This window comes from Centruroides vittatus, unplaced genomic scaffold (assembly GCF_030686945.1).
Source record: "Centruroides vittatus isolate TY-2023 unplaced genomic scaffold, ASM3068694v2 contig_986, whole genome shotgun sequence".
NCBI lineage: Eukaryota > Metazoa > Arthropoda > Arachnida > Scorpiones > Buthidae > Centruroides > Centruroides vittatus.
Window position 1 is genome coordinate 917,457 of NW_027122655.1, and position 17,596 is coordinate 935,052.

Below are 17,596 nucleotides of genomic sequence, written 5' to 3' on the forward strand. Positions count from 1 at the left end.
TTAAGCAATCGTGGGCTCGAAAGGCACTCCATGGCAGGCATCCTTACGACCTGGCCCAGGATTTTGTTGACAAAACTGCGTCAAACAGCTGGTTAGCTCGGGGATGCCTCTTTGGGGAGACGGAAGGATTCATGATTGCCATACAGGATCAGGTCATAAATACTAAAAACTACAGAAAACACATACTCAAAGATGCAACACTCACAAATGACACATGCAGAAAATGTCACATCATGCCCAGAAACTATACAACACATCACCTCTGGTTGCAAGCTCTTGGCACAGACAGGTTATTTACACAGACATAACCAAGTAGCAAATATAATACACCAAGAGCTTGCAAGGAAACACAAATTAGTAGACATCCACGAACCATACTACAAATACATTCCACAGACAGTATTGGAAAACAACACGCACAAAATGTACTACGACAGAGCCATAATCACAGATAAAACAATTTACCACAACAGACCAGACATCACACTCATTGACAAACACAATAAAATCACATACATTATAGACATATCCATTCCAAACACTCACAATATACAAAACGCATGCACTGAAAAAATTAGCAAGTACACAGAACTCGCCCAGGAAATAAGGCATCTGTGGAGGATGGATAGGGTGCTTATTGTACCTGTTGTTCTCTCCTCTACAGGTGTCATACCACACACACTACACAAAAGCCTGGGCACATTACAATTGAATAGAAACACATACATCACACTACAGAAGGCCACTATATTGAATACATGTCATATTGTGAGAAAATTCCTGAATACAGACACACACACTGATACACTTCTTTAATTTCTGTTTTGGTTACTATGCCTTGACTTTGGTCCGGCATAGTACACAGCCACCGGTGTTAACCGAGTATATCTCACTTAACCCAACATAATAATAATAATTTACAAAACATGTACACTACGAAAACAACAAAATAAATCATTTACAAACAATGAAAAACTTTTTTACAGACAAATTAATAACAAAGCAAACACTGATACACAGCACAGTGGCACACCAACAAAAGAAGAACTCACAACATATTGGTCTTCTCTTTGGTCCAGTGCTGTCACGCACAATGCCGATGCAGGCTGGATCGAGGAGGAGAACAGAAACTTGCACAACATACAAACTATGCCCTGTGCTGAAATAAACATACATGATTTCCAATACACTGTTAACAGAGCACACAACTGGAAGATACCTGGTGTAGACAACATTCACAATTTCTGGTACAAAAAGTTTACATCACTGCACCAGGAACTAGCTAAACACCTAACACACATCATCATCAATCCACAAGATATGCCAAATTTTCTTACTCAGGGCATCACCTACATGAAACCTAAAAACAACAATACCACAAACCCCACACAATACAGACCAATTACATGTCTTCCAACACTCTACAAATTATTGACATCCTGTATCGCAAACAAAATATACAAACATATTGAAGAACACGACATTCTTACGGAACAACAAAAAGGTTGTCGTAGAAATCACAGGGGATGCAAAGAACAGTTACTCATAGATTCAGTCATTCTACGGCAAGCACACAAACAACACAGAAACATACACATGGCATATATAGACTACAGAAAAGCATTCGACAGTGTTCCACACAGTTGGCTGCTACATATTCTACACATGTACAAAATACATCCATCACTCATTGCATTCTTTCAAAACACTATGCAGCACTGGAGAACAACACTACATCTCAGGGTCAGTAACACTTCCATACAAACAAACCAAATTTTTATTAGGCGAGGAATTTTTCAAGGAGATTCCTTGAGTCCTCTCTGGTTCTGCCTAGCCCTGAATCCATTATCCAACATGTTAAACAACACGCAATATGGTTACAATGTCAGACACGAAAATACAACACAGTTTACACTGTCGCATCTCATGTACATGGATGACATAAAACTTTATGCATAAGTTAGCATAGGGATAAATGGGCCCTCATAGATTACGTCCAAGGCCTAACAGCTTAACCCCCAGGAACCTCTAGGCTACCTGGGTGAGCTTATTCATCACTTTTATACTTTTGATTTTTGTTTCCTTTATATGATCGTTCTAGGAGAACTTATTATCTAGGATTACTCCAAAATACTTTGTCGTTTTAATCATTTTGATGGATTCGTTTGCCATTTTAATAATCGGTGGTCTTAAAAGCGTGTTCCCGCCTCCTGAGTACACTATTCCAAGCATCTTTTTCAGATTAAATGAAACTTTTTGCTCCATACCCCACTATGTGATCTTGGTGAGAATGTGGGTACCTTTATTCTCAATATCTCTATGAGAATGACCAGGAATAATTACCAGTAAATCATCGGCATAGGCTGTTGCTTTAATGTTATGTTCGCAGATCTTCTTTAATATATCATCAAATACAATATTCCAAAAGCTGGGACCCGATTTAGATTCCTGCGGACATCCTCTTTCCAAACTCTTCTGTATCCTTATATAATTAGTTTCATAATATGCCGATCTATCAAAAAATAGTCGGCGGCCAAGTTGTACAAGTTCCTTGGGTATTTGAGCTTCCTTAACTTCAACAGTACAGTAGAGCGTCGAAAATTGGAGTTAATTGGGGACTGGGGTTGTTCCAATTAGTCATTTGTTCCGATTTCCGACTTTGTACGAAAAAATATATTAACCTGTCCGATGTTCAAATTTTTCTCCGTTGCGTGTCGCTTCGTGTTGAATTTTTCTCCGTTGCGGGTCGCTTCGTGTTGAATTTTCGTCGATTTTAAGCCTAACGAAAATTTTTATAATAATAATCGAGGCTATCGTATCGTTAAAAATTATTTCTGCATTTTGTACAAACAAAATAAATATATCGAAGAATATAAAAAACATGAAAATTATACTTTAGAAGTAAATCTAGTATCAAAATGTTCGATTCAGCACGACACAGTCCGAATGAAAATCGTTCCGATTTCCGGCCATTTCGATTACCGACGTTCCGATTAACGACGCTCTACTGTATTCCTTGCTACATTCGTGGTCGAATGCCCCCTTTATGTCGAGGCTAATTGCCACGGCGTATTTATTATCTTGCAATGTTTTTTTTTTTTTTTTTTTTTTTTTAACTCTTTCCGCCCTGTGGGCACTAAGAGGGCCTCTTTTAGTAGGCCCATTATGGGTTCGGCCAGGCCCACAATGGGGCGACCGGGTGGTGAGGGACGGGCCCGACATATCCGAACGGACCACCCCCCGAAAAATTCCTGGGGATTATTCGACCCGTTCGGATTCGATCCGGGTCCCCAGAGCGGGTAGGTGCCCCCTTTATGTCGAGGCTAATTGCCACGGCGTATTTATTATCTTGCAATGTATCATTGATGTCCTTTATGACCTTATTAATAACATCCTCTATGGACTTCTACTTACAAAAGCCATGCTGCACGTCACTCAGTCCGCTATTGGTATTAATGTGCCACATTATCCTATTTATCATCAGATCGTCCAAAATTTTTCCCACTGTCGGGAGCAGGCTAATGGGCCTGAAACTCGATGGGTCTGAGCGATCTGTTTTATTAGGCTTAGGAATAATAACCATTAAAGCTCTTTTCCATATCCTTGGAAAGATGCCATACAATAATCACCAATTAAACTTTTAGCTAAAACCTTTGGGCAACTCCATATTACCTTAAGTACAGTGGCGTAGCTACATATTCAGCGCCCTGGAGCAAGTAGAATCGATGCGCCCCTTGTTCCTCGAAAGAGGTCTCGCAAAATTTGTTTTGAACATTTAATTTAAAAACATATATCTAATTATTTAATTTATTTGAGATTCGAGGCGTTTCAACAATAAGATATTCAATTTAATAATATTAATATACTATAATATTATACTAATTAATAAAACAAAATAATTCTTTAAGTACGGAATACCTAATAATATTTACTACACAGTATATAAACTGTATTGACAAAATATATGCATATTTAGTTTCATAACAAATACATAATAATAAATAAAAAAAAACTTTAAAAATTGTTTTCTCGCTTTTCGTTTGCAAATCGGTCAATCACTTTCTCCAGATCAAGTTGACAAGCTATTGTTTTTTCAATTGATACAGCCAAAGAACTAAGACAGTGTTGTGACACGCTGCTTCTTAAATAAGTTTTGATTAATTATTAAATGCAAACATTTTTTTACAAATGTTTTTACAAGTTTTTATTTCGCCCTTTCTAACTTGGCTCCCTCGTGACTCGTGCGCCTGGAGCAATTTGCACCAACTGCTCCAGGTAGCTATGCCTCTGCTTAAGTATATGTAGGTCAATTCCGTTATCTCCAGGACCCTTATTAACCTTCATCTTCTTAATACTACTCTCAATCTCGTCTTCAATAATGGCGGATTGTCCTCCATCTCATATTCCGTTCTTAATTCGTTTCTTATCGCTCCATGATACTCTTCATCCTCACTTATATCGTCTTTGGGGAAGAAATGGGACATTAATGTGTCCACAGTTTCCTCCAGGGAACTTGTAAGTCTGTTCCCAATCCTGACCGATGCAAGCACCGATCTTGTTTTGATCTTGCCAGTGCTGATTTTGTATATCATGCCCCAAGGGTCTAATTTGAATCTAATTTGTATTGCTGTGATCTTGCTTGGTATTCGTATTCTTTTCATGTTTCGCAATTAGCGCAAACCTTTAATTGTATTTCTTATTTGGGCATTCCGCATATTTGGCCAATTGTTGTAAATGGGCCACTTTGCGAATGATTGTGTTGAGGAAAAGCCCATATGCAGTCAATGCAGGCAGAATCATATGAACCTATGATTCTGCCTGCATTGACTGCATATGGGCTTTTCCTCAACACAATCATTCGCAAAGTGGCCCATTTTACAACAATTGTAACATTGTATTATTGGAATAAAGTCCTCTATATTACAGCGAACCCAATTGATCTTAACTTTTTTAAGTGTCATCAGCGTTTTCCTTATGGGAGGTGTTACCTCTACCACCCAGCTTGTAACTGGTTTGTTTCTGTTTCCTAGTTGGAATTTAGGGTAAAAACCTTTTTTGAGTAGTGTAAAACCCCATCCTTCTATAGTGTACTTGCATTCATATATTTCAGCATTCTGTTCGTATATGTAATCCGTTAGTTCTGCTTTATCTATCTCGTGAAGGACACCATGTATGATAACCTTAGGCAAGCGCTTTCGCGGTTCTTTCACCTCTACACCTTCAATTTTTCCTACAGTCTCTTACAAAATTTCCTTATCTTCTGATTTAATTACTTCAACGGCAATAGCCCCTTTCTAAGCTTTCTAATTCCTCTTATTCCAATCTTCAATTTATGGGGCTGAATATGCTCCTTGATTTTCTTCTTTGTGTCTTCCGCTTCTCGGTAGTGCCACGCGGAACTGGATACGTAACGCGGTACGTAATAAAGATATTGAATGAATGAATGTCTTCCACTTCTCCAGCTCCTGGATTTAGGCTGAAAAATTACAACTTCTCTTTTCTCAACAGGTTGTTTATTCACTCTTGGTAAGCTTGATGTCCGAACATATGATTTTCTTTAGTCATTCGTCCATCGCTAAGTTCATCTAGTTTTTCATTAATTTTTTCGAACATTTTTGCAACAGTACTTTCTTCCCACTGATACGTAAACAAGTAATAAGAAAGCTTTCGAAATAACACCGTCCAATTACCCAATTACGAGAAAGTTTTCTGAGTTTTATTTGTGGTAAATTCGATATATTACGGAAGAAAGTTGCGCCACAAAAATTAACGAATCTGGAAGTAGTAATACAGTATTAACGGAATACTAAAACTTATTCTATTTTAGAAACCTCCAATATTATGTCGATAAAAAGTAACTTCCAATACTACGAAACCTTCCGATATGGTGCCACGAAGACGGATCCGGAAGCACCTAAAGAACAACTAACTCAAAAAGTTTAAATATTTGAATAATTAAAAAGTGTCTTTATATTAATTAACGCATACAGTTGGACGCATCGTATTTGTCGTCGGAAATGTTTTTTAAAATATGTTTTGAAGTTGGAACAAATAAATTTTAATTTTTCCTGGTGTCAATGATGTCCCCCGCCATCGCATACGTACGGCGCCTCTTCGATACCTCCCGGTTTATTCCGTGATAAGAAATAAAAAATGAACGTTTAAAATCATTATCTTTTATATATACCTGCATCATTTTTTCATAAAATTAGTTGTGATTGTAGAAATTGTCTTCCCCTCTCTATTATTTTTTCCATAATTATAAGTTAAGTTTATATTTTAGTCATCACGTTTCTTTAGTAGTAAGCATTTGACCTGGATACTCCGCTTAGTCGGGAAAGGAAATCTATTGTCGAATTTTTAATAAATGACAGAAAATTATGTCTTACCAACGTCACAATTTATAAGTATTTAAAGCGTCGTGTTGGATTATTTTCTGTATATTAATATTAGCGCAGAAACATTCAATCCCATTTATCGGTACTCTTAAATCTTACGTCTAGAAAAGAAACCTGAAAATCTGATAACGGAATCAACGACATCGGATTTCTCGTCTCCCGACATTTCTTAGAACCCAAACGAAACCGTGCAAATTACTTCAACTTTAGGCCACTGCAACGTAGTAACACTGTTTGTCTACCTAGTTCCTCAAATATAACATTTACTATTTGTATAAGTAACTAAATATAAACTGCATGTCGGTGTCGGTAAACATATTACAGTCACTATTATCCCTATTAACTTGTTGTTTGTAAACAAACTCTTTACGTAATTTATAATTATAATTAGATAACTTTACGTAAACGAAAGCGAGAATTTCGGTTTCTCGAAACGAACAATAGAATTTATTTAAAGTTTTAATTTCTTCGAATTCCTTCGATCGATATCGTTCACGTAGCGAATTATTTCAATTAGGAAATCCGCCTTTTGCGTCCGGAATGCGCCATATTAGTTATTTTGTACCTCGATTTGTTTGCTGGAACGGACTAACGAAAAATAAAATACGTAGAAATTTCATCGAAATCTAACGATGCGAATTTTATGTAAAACTAGACATAGAGAAGTATTTTATTTTCTCAAATTCCGTGACGAATCTTCGCGCATCGAAAGACTTGGCTTCCTGGCCGATCTTTAGTCCTTGTAATCGTAACCCGTAATTAAATAATTCTTTATCTAACGAATGGCATAATTTAGACGTAAAAGAACATTATTTTTCTCGTTAAGTACAAACGAACGATTATTCTGGGTTTTTACACGGTATTGCCGATACGGTAGTCCCTGGTTATCTGGCTTATTCGGATATATCGCGCTGTTTTGTCTTCCAAATGTAGAAGCGCTTTATCCAACGATTGTCATGAAACTATCACCGTACGAAATACGATCCATAAAAAAGCCAGTCGGCGCGGAGATGGAAAATAGACAAAGCGGATGGATAGATACAGGATACGTCGGTTACGTCGCGCATCCAGTATATTGCTGGTTGGGTTTGTCTCCCGACACGCGCGATGTAACGAGAGGCTACCGTACGAACCTATCTCGATAAAAGAAACGAGAATTCCCAAGGGAGTCGTTTGGTAGATGTCGATAAACGTTTAAATATTTCCTATTTATTGTCTAATACGCGCCTTGAATATTCAAAACGTTTCTCGTTCGTAACGAATAAGAATTTTCGCTTAAAATCCCTAATAAAAGAGTTACGCGAAATGGGGTGTAGGTTCTGTTACTACGCGTATAAATATAATTAAGTGGCGCGAATCGCATCCCGTCTCTAACGGCAAGTTCGTGGCCATGACGAAACGGGAAGTAAAATAAAAAAAATCGTTTCGTCGTCACGCACGGTCTGAAGTCGTAGTGGAAAATAGAGAGGCGCAATTGTCTGGCCATTCTCGTTAACTCGAATCCAACTTTGAAAACGTTGCATTTAACTATTATTGTACATTATTGTTACGATATTGTTACGTATTACGATTTAAAATCTATAACAATAAAGTTACTTTAATGTCGCCAGAGTAAAAACTTTCGTTTTTTTTATACAAAAGTTAAAAAAGTAAAAATGCCGAGACCACATTTTAAATTTCGCTTGAATTAAAATCGAAGACGACGTTAAATTTTATAGATTTTTGGAATGACTTCGGGTTGGAATAACGACGGTTTGGGAAGAGTGCGAACTTTTTTCGGTATTCTAAATTAAATTCACATGGCGAAAATTTCTCGTAAAATTCTAAACCGATCCGAATAATAATACCTTCCGATGCTAATTGTTAATTCTTTTTATTCTAATTATAATCTTCCGCGAACCTCGAATAAACGCTAAATGACGTAATACGGACGTCGTACGTAAACGATAACATCAAACGAAAGAAATTGTTTCTTCTGTTTTTTTGCGAGAAATGAATCGTTATTTTTGTCGGGTTGCATTTAGTGTTTTCAAGCGTTTTAGAAATTTTTTTTTTATTCCGTAGCCTACTAGAAGTATACAACAACGAAATAAGCACAAAGGCGGGAGCACGGTGCGGCTTTTTCACTCCTCTCGGAGTTAAGCGCAATTAGAGGGGGAAATGGGAAAACGACGTAACAATGATTACAATTTTTCGTTTTTTAAATAGACGAGTTAGTCTATTATTTTACTAAATCTCATCAATCTCACGCCGCCAGCGGTGGTTGAGTGCCATATATTTATCAAATAATTTAATTTCTTCTTTCTCCCGTGCAATGCGGTAAATGCGTGGAACGTTAGGGGATACAATTCAGGCCGACTCTTACTCGAGGAGGGAAAAGAGGCGAAAAATCCGTCGTCCAAGTTTCCGTTTCGTAAATTCTTTCCGGAAGTCTTTCTGCGCATGACAGTGACTGCCGAAAACGAATAGCGACGCGAAACTAGTGGGTGGAATGGAAGAAGCGTATTTTCCGCCGCCATTCCGGGCCAGTGAAATTCGACCTTAACAACAGAGAACAGATTTCTCAAATTTACATTGTTTTCGAGAATTTAGATGACGTCGTCGAGTGGCCAAAGCGGGAAGGCATTATTATTCGGATCGAGCGTGGTGTAATATAGCGTTTATCAATGGTTCGATGGCGTGCGTAAGATTCTCCTTCACAGCTGGGTGCTAGGTAGACACCGGACATCTTTAGCATCACTCTTTATTCGGGAATATCTTACACACCTTTACCAAATGTCTTAAAGAGCCTACGGAAGAGGGGCGTGTGTCCGAAACGCGTATCGGTCTGTAAGGTATTCCCGAATAAAGAGTGATGTTAAAGATGCCTGGTGTCTACTGCGCACCCGGTCGTGAAGTAAAAATTAATGAAAAGAAGACGGGGTTTCGGAATAAGTCGATAACCCTCATTATCGTTTCCTTTTTTCCATTCGTTGGCATTTTGTCCGTTTAAATTCGTGCCACTATTCGCGTCTTCGTCTTAACCTTTAGCGGAGTCTCGTTCGACCAGACTTTTATTTTATTTCTCGTCTTCGACCATTATCTTAATTAATCGAGTTGGAGCGTGGCGTAAAGAAAACGTAAATTAAAATAAGACGGGTGGAAAAGCGAGTGCTTTTCCACGTTTATTAATAAAAAACGAATTTACGTCCAAGACGATATTATAAATTCACGCTACATTTTAACCTTCGGATACAAAGAAGGCGGAATAACAATGATAACGCATCGGCACGATTACTTGAATTGCGTGGTTTCTGCCAGCAGATACCGGCTGCAAGTCGTCACCCGTTAGATGCTGAACATCTCGCGGACCAATTCGGAAAAGTCGAGAGCGTGAGATCTGGAAGGATGAACCACTTTGTTCACCACGTGAATCACGCCGTTCTTGGCCATCAAGTCGCACCCGATCACCTTGGATGACGAAAACTTCACTCCTTTGTAACTACGTCTGACGGGTATTTCCGAACCGTTCAGGGTGGTCACCAATCTTCTGATGCTCAGTCCGGCGCTGCTCCTGATTCCCGAGCAACACAGCGTCTCTGTAAAGAAAGAAAACCTCGTTAGCTGTGCGGGGTGACGGAACGACGCCGTTCCCGGCAAAAACACTCATACTAACCCGGAAGAATGTGCAATTTTAACAAGTCTAGAAGTTTATCTTTGTCGTCTAAAACGTCTTTGTCTTTCGTATTGTCAAAAGCGTCGTTGTCGGGAGCCAGAACCGTAAAAGGACCATCTTCCTCCAAGGTTTGGGCCAAGCCGCTTTCCTTCAATAGACGGACGAAGGTGCTCAGTTCTTTCCTGCCTTCCAGAGTTTCTACGATTTTGCTTTTGGACGGCGAAACGGTCTGGAAAAAAAGACGTGTTTGGGAAAGGTACAGCAGACCTACGTAAGTTTTTAGTCGATTCCAGTTAGACGACGGAGCGTTACCTGGTAGAGGACGTGGATGGCTCCCTCGCAAACTCCCAGATTAATGTTCAGGATGGGGACGCACTGAAGCGTGAAGTGATGAACGAAACCCGGAATCTGAATAGAGAGAAACCATGGGTACCAAGCTAAGAGTTCATTGGAAGAGAGACGTCGTTCTATCGGCTTACCACGTCGAATCTGTTTACGCGGAAAGTGGCGTCTTCCCACAAAGAAGGCAAGATCAGATCGTTGCGGAAGTCGCAAGATTTGACCGTAGTCGATGCTACGTGCGACGTAATCAGCTCTTTACTCTTCTCCGAGTTATTTCTAAATTCTTCCGATTCTTCGGTCAGCAATTTCTGGAAAGATCGGCGACGTTACAGCAGCGTAATGGCAGTTTTCCACCCTGCCGGAAAAATTAAAAGGTTGACTTACCTTGAGAGAATTCCTGCTGGGCGCGAAGAAGGTAAAGTTCCTGAGGGAGTCCAGTTCCTCCCGAATTCCGGCCACCTCGATTAAATCTACCAAATCCGATCTGTCGGCCCTCTGCAAAGTTTCGGTCAGAGTTCTGGCTGCGATTAAAACGGAAGGTTAGACGCGGATGACGGCAGCCACGGGGTGAAACGTCCTTCCACTTACCCGCGTCGGGAATCAAAACCTCTTCGATGATGTGGACCACCCCGTTGGTTCCCACCATGTCGTGAGCCACGATCTGGACGTCGTCCACGAACAGCTTATCGTTTTCGTCGCGAGTCAACTTCAGTTCGCCGTTCAACAAATTCGAGACGTATCCCACGTTGACCACGGCCGACGAACACACCACGTGAGGAGAGATGTGACTCTCGACTACGCCTGCCGATATTAAATTAAGGGAGTCAGTAGCGGAAGTCGGAAGCGGAGAGAGAAAAGGTAAGCCGGACTTACTGGTCACGCATCCTTCTCCCTTCTGCATCTTCTTCAACAGTTCGCTGCCTATCCGTTTAAAGGCCGAATCTACCGGAGCGAATATGGTGTAGGTTTCCTCCGGATTACTCAAGTTCTCCACCATTCCGGCCTGACTCAATACTGAAATCGATTCGTTTCTCAGTTGCAACTTTTGTCCAGAGAAAAAGAAGAAAACGAGAAAAAGGAACCGGACGAAAAGTGGTCGAGGCCAAAGTAATTTAAAAGCTATATTAAATTTGGGTTTCGTCTCTTTTAGTACGGAGTAGGATTGGTTTTACCACTCCTTGGGACGCGACTCCCGGAGACACTTCGATGGAAAGACCGGAAGAAAACTTACCGACGAGATTCGGCCACTTTTATACGGTAAATCCGTATAACGCCGTTAATAATCAATTTGGCTAAAGGCCGGTCGGAAAAACTCCGCGTTTGATTGGCAGAGGGCATCGGATAAGGAAACCAGGAACGTAATTAATTACCAGCGGTTATCTAATAATTATGCCCAATAATTAGATGACTAACGCCGTTATAAATCACGTAATAACTTGTTTAGAATGAAATAATTATTCCATATCCTGATTCGAAAAAAATTATCGTTGGATTTACTAATTCCCTGGTAGAACGTAACACGTTCGATTAAAAAACTACTTCGAAAGCCCGGCGGTAAAAATACTTTGTTTAAAATCGAGGCAAGGGGAAAAAGCAAAATAGAAACGCGGGTGCCGGCAATCGAGGAATCGTCACGAATAGTCTACGTCGACCTACCGTTGTTTGGCGGGAAATGGTGGCTGGGCAAATCGCTTACTGTTAAGGCTGGGCGTCCGGGCACTAAAAATTATACGGACCAGGCCTGGTTCATGACGGTGGCGGCGATAAAGTCCCGCGTGTAACTTTGTCGGGTGAGTTTCTTTCCGTCTCCCAGATTCAAAATTTTCGAACTGGGTTTTAGTGGAAAACTTGCGCGCTTATTTTAATACTCACGTCCTTTCATGATGGTGAGTTGACTGTTCTTGGCCACGATGTCCAATACCGAGTCGGTGGGTGAAGGAAGAATTCTGTCCACCAGATGAACCACGCCGTTGGTGGCGTAGTTGTTGGCGCCCAAGATCTTAGCACAGTTGGGCAAGACGAACTGAAAACCCAGAGAGTTCCTTTAGAATCTGACTCGGCCGAAATCCGCAAAAAGCGAAATCTTACCGGTCTTCGGGCCAATCCCGAATAGGCGTTCAGGCGAATTCCCGTTTTTTCGTTGAGAGTCGGCAGAACTCTATTGCCCCGGAAGTCGTCCGACGTCACGTACCCTTCGACCACGTGTCCAGCCACTACCGTGGCAGTGTCGGCGCTACGAACCACTCGACTGCTGGGAATGTTGTTCTTTAAAATAAAAAGTCCAAATCTTTCGTTAGGACAAAGTTTTCGGGGAATTTTTCGAGACAGACTAAGTAAAAAATGTTTTGTTTGGGACGATCCGAACCGAGATTGAGGGTGGAGTGAGGGGGCGGCCGGCGATTGATTCGCATTTCAAGAAAATTCCCTAATAATGGTCGGTACAGGTAAAACGTCATAAATTATTTCGGAGTGTGCGAGGGGGTTTTAGGGTGGGCTGTGTAGCGAATATTGTTTGTGGCGAGTTTCGTGGAATTTTTGTCACCCTACACTTACTAAAAGTATGTGTACTTTGGTCAGGTGTCAAAAGAGTGGGGTAGTTCATAACTATTATATAAACGCTTGTACACTTGTTCTGCTGTTCTGTCTCTATGCCATCTTTCTCATTCAACAGGCTGGCGCCCAGTCTCGCGGCGTCCACATCTCGCGACACGTGTAAAGGTTGGGCCGAACGGAGATCGACCGCCGTGATATCTAATCTCTATCGAAAAACAAACCGCTACTCGAATCCCGTCTGTTTTTAAAATCTCCATCGGCACCGTAGCTTCGCTTTTATAATCCCAGAATTGGATTTAACGTCGATTCGTCGAAACGATAAAATTCGGAGAATGGCAGTTCCCAAAACGAAACGTTTATCGACGACGCTAAGCGATTACCGAGACAGTCCGGATAATTATCGATCCGAACGTCTTCTTCAGACCGTCGGAAAATACTCGTGCGAAAACAGACCGTCGGAAAATACTCGTTCGATCCTTTCGTCGAAAATAAAAAATTGCAAATTGCCACTTCAAACTGAATCAGAGCCGCATTCGGAATAAAATTTCAAAGATAACGATCAACTATTACCAAGAATTGTACGCGTTTACGTTTATTATACCGTCACGCTAATAGTCGACTTTGTCCTCCTATTGCGTGACATCGAAGCCAGAAAACGTTTTTATATTCAGAGACTTACGCGATGAATTGGCAGAATTTACGGGGAAAAGTTGTTTCGTGTTAGTCGAATTTTTTGGTCTAGCGTAACTTCTGTAATTCGAGAGTAAACATCGATTTTGTAAGATTCATACTTTAGCAACCTATAACTCCTAAAGTAAGACTACCTATCCTCTGTTGGTTTGCCTATTAATTATCCTCTCCATTCTCTCGGAGCTCCGAGAGAACGGACAGCTGTCGGTGCAACGACCATTTTGAGCCCCCATTCAGAAATCCGGTTTATACAAATAACAAATAACATAATGAGATTGAAGTAAAAAATAATAATCTAGTATAAATGTTAGCCAGCGTTCAAAGTTATTTGATTATTTGGAAAGTATAATGAGAAAACTCTCGTAGGGTGTCGTACTGGCATAAAGTAAGAAGTCTGGCATCTTACACTTAAGTAAAAATGCCTGGCGGCTGATTTTTACCAATTTCGAATGGCGAATATCTCCAAACTCGGGGCGACTCGAATGTTTTTTCCTTTGTCACCATTACAAAGAGCGTCTTTTCCACTATTTGAGTCCGTGTTTCCAATCTTTGTCCCGCCCATCCCAAGGAGAGAAAAATGGCTTCAAAAAGTGACACTTCGTACTGCGAATCATTGAATTTTCTTCAATGTTAGCAGCTCAGAACTGTAGGTTTATAACGTTCGTTCGCTCTGTTCAATCCCAAGTACTATGAGAAAGAGGATAAACGGATTTCTATCCCGAGCAAATCTAAAAGTGTGCGCAAAACTTTATTTTGCAAAATGTAAATTTTAGTTTTTAAATTTCGCCAAAAACTCAAACGGACAATAAATTAACGAGCGAGGAGTCCAGTTCCGGAAAGAGAAATGTCGGAAGCGATTAATTTAGAAATCGGCTAAGTGGAACTAAATTTCCCGACGACATCAAAAGGCAACGGCTTCCGACGCAAGAAACAAAAGGAGGAAGAATTAAAAGAAAAGGTCTTACGTCTTCGTCTTCCTCTTCGAAGTCGGTGACGGCGTCGTCGACAGGACAGAAGACGGTGAAGTTGCCTTCTCGCAATCTTTCTAGGAGATCGACGGAGGCCAGCATCTTGACGAAGCGACTCGCCCCTAAATCCTTCATCACCTCCGCCAGTTCCTTCAGCTCGACTGGGCGAGAAAAAATAATCCACCACCGTTCTCTCTCCATTATCCCGTGCTCGGAGTTCAAATACTTACACTCTACGCATTCGGATCCTCTTCGTCTGTAACCGTAGCAACATTGTCTCTTCACCACGAACGTCTTACTCTCTTCGTTAGTTTCTATCCTGACCACAGAAAAAACAATACTTTAACTGTCCGTCCTCTCCATTTTCCACTTTTCCTAAAGCGTTAGTCACCAGGCGTCCGTTCTCGCGATATTGTCGCGGTTGACCTTTGGATAAACGGAACGACCTTCGAACGAATCCTTTCCAACCGCAGGAAGCCTACACTCGGACGGTCGACTTCCGCTTCCGCCGCCGCCGTCCGTTTATTTCGTAACTTTACGGCGGTTATGGAGGAAGACGTTAACCGCTTCCGCGCCCCGGTGCCACCGAGGAGGGACCCGGACCCCCTTGGTAACGGACATACTAATAAAAATGCTAAATATAGAAAAAGTAATTTAATCGTCGAGTTTATTCTCGACTTAGTAATTTATAAGCATTTGTAACAATCCACGACGTACTGTACCTATGGTCAACGAAAATTTGTTAAAACGCGTTGCGATTGTTAGTAAATTTGAACTGTTTACATTTAAATAGAGAAAAGAAAAAAAAAACGACGGAGATTGGCTAACTTTTTGGTGCAGGTGTAAGAAGTGTCGGTCTCTTTGCAGGATGTCGATTGGAAGTTGAAGGCGAAACTCCTATTCTTGGGCACTCCGTCGTCTATCTCCTTCCTGTCCACGCATACGTTGGGCCTGCAAAAGAAAAAAAATCGATACCGAGAGATTAAATGAGCGGAAAGGTCGGACGTCGCTCGACACAAGGTAGAAGTAGACGAATGAAAACTCGGCCACTGCGTAATGTGAATTCGTCACATCCCGTTTAAGGGCGGAGGACCGACAGGAGAGGACGCGACGCCGTTTCCCGATTCTCACGCGTCCCACCCGTCGGAAGGAAACGGTTTTCGTCGGTCGAACCACCTTCCGCCATCTCCGGACCAAAGAGCGTTCGGGAGTCTCTTCTCGACCGGAAAGAGAATCGATAAAGAAAGACGGACTCTCTCTCCTCTTCGTCCTCTCGTCGCCGCCGTCGCAATCTAACTACGTAGATCTTTATAAGAAACCTCGTCGACTCCTGCGAATCGTTTACTAACCGTCCGCCGGAACGTCTTCCCAAGCCATAGTCGACCGGCCCAAAGCACGCGATCGACCCTACTCTTCTCCGTCGGTGGAATTCGGCGCGGTGCGGCCACGGTCGATACCGACGTCGTCGTCGGCGGAATCCGACGTCCCCCGACTAACCACTTTCTTTCTTTGTCCGCGCGGAGGGTCGGGTGTCCCCTCTTCGCGCGTGGATTCGCTCCCCGGCGCCGGCGCGGAGATCTCCTCCGGCGGCGCCACCGTCGCAGTACCGGGCGCGGAATACGAAACGCTTCGGGCACCCCGTCGGACGCCGTCGAGAGAAAGGCTTACCAGCCAGGCCGAAAGAAACTGAAAAAAAAAGTTCTTACCCTTTCCACCAAGGCGACGACACTTCCGGAAGAAATCCCCGCAGAAAATCGTCCAGAGGATTTCGACGGTCGTCGGGAACGGGTTCGGGTCGAGACGAGGATCCTTTGTCCACGATGACCACCGAAGGGTCGAAGGGAACGTCTTCTTCCACTTCCCTCTCGGCCGCGTTCCAGGGTCGAGGAGATAAATCCTCTTCTTCCTCTCTGGAAAATGCAACGCCCGTTAAAGATCGAGTCTCCTTCCGAGGAAGTGGCCGAGTCGGGTCGGAGGTCGTCCGTCCTAGGGACGGGAGCGCGAAGCCAAGACCCGCGGCCGCGGTCGGGAGGCGACGTCCTTCGGAACAGAAAGGCGTATCGCCCTTCTGCTCCCATACAGCGGCACTTACCCGCCGAAGGACGGAGACCGGGGCTGGAAAAGACTCACCGGAAAAGGCGTTCCAATCGTCTTTCTTCCAGACCGAAAGGATCGAGAGTCGACACCCACGACGCGCTCAAAAGCGTCAACACCACCACGCGCAACATCTCGACGGAAAATAGCGTGGCTGCTTCTGTCGCGCCGCCCGGCTCGCGCCTTTTTATCGGGCGCTTCTTCCGTCGGAACGTTCCATCTGCGCCGGGGGGTTCCGGACGGTTCTTTCGTCGGAGGGGAGGCCGCCGTCCGTTCGAAGCCCGGTGGAAGGAAAACTCCCGTTCTGGAGTATGACCCGACGGACCCTTTCCTCCGTTGACGTGCGAAGGCGCCGGGCCCCAGAACGTCGTTTCTCCGTCGGCCGCGAGCGACGGAGGAGTCCGGGTGCGATTCCCGAAAGGTGGGTGGGCGGTGACCCGGGTCCCAGCATCCGCCGTTACCAAACGGAAAGAACTACGACGCATGCGCAGTCGACTTTCTAGTTAATTCTTCCGATCCGTCGACCTTTCGTCCTTCGCCGCCCGCCGGCGACGAATTCGACCCGAGAGAAGAATATCAGGCAGCGAGGACTTCGGACCTCGAAAGAACCTTCTCGTTCCGGGAAAACAAGAAGGAGCGAAGCGACGACGCTTCGTTCCGGGGGAGCAAAGTAGAAGTTACTGGAAGAACGAGGTCGATCTCGGCATTATTCGGATCGGAAAGCGGGGGAAGAAATTCCGAACGTAGACTCGTTTCCGGCCCGAGATGGGAAGAATCGGGACCCCATCTGAGGAACGCGTCGCATCGAGAGAGGAAGGCGATGGCGGCCCCAGACGCCGACGCAAAAGACCTTCCCATGGCGACGCGTCTGGATTAAATAAACGACGTGATTCGAG

At 42.9% G+C, this 17,596-nt stretch overlaps 1 protein-coding gene across 1 annotated transcript; it reads right to left on the reverse strand.

Moving 5' to 3' along the window:
- Nucleotides 1-9,522: 9,522 nt before the first annotated feature.
- Nucleotides 9,523-17,200, reverse strand: LOC136985991 (transforming growth factor-beta-induced protein ig-h3-like). The gene is made up of 14 exons (XM_067283420.1): nt 16,737-17,200; nt 16,313-16,516; nt 15,435-15,557; nt 14,837-14,925; nt 14,604-14,767; nt 12,484-12,660; nt 12,268-12,418; nt 11,269-11,409; nt 10,984-11,196; nt 10,780-10,916; nt 10,533-10,703; nt 10,366-10,461; nt 10,054-10,282; nt 9,523-9,976 (listed from the first exon to the last, which is right to left on the reverse strand). The coding sequence occupies exons 1-14, from the start codon at nt 17,183-17,185 to the stop codon at nt 9,726-9,728; spliced, it is 2,595 nt and encodes an 864-aa protein (XP_067139521.1). The 5' UTR covers nt 17,186-17,200; the 3' UTR covers nt 9,523-9,725.
- Nucleotides 17,201-17,596: the final 396 nt, after the last annotated feature.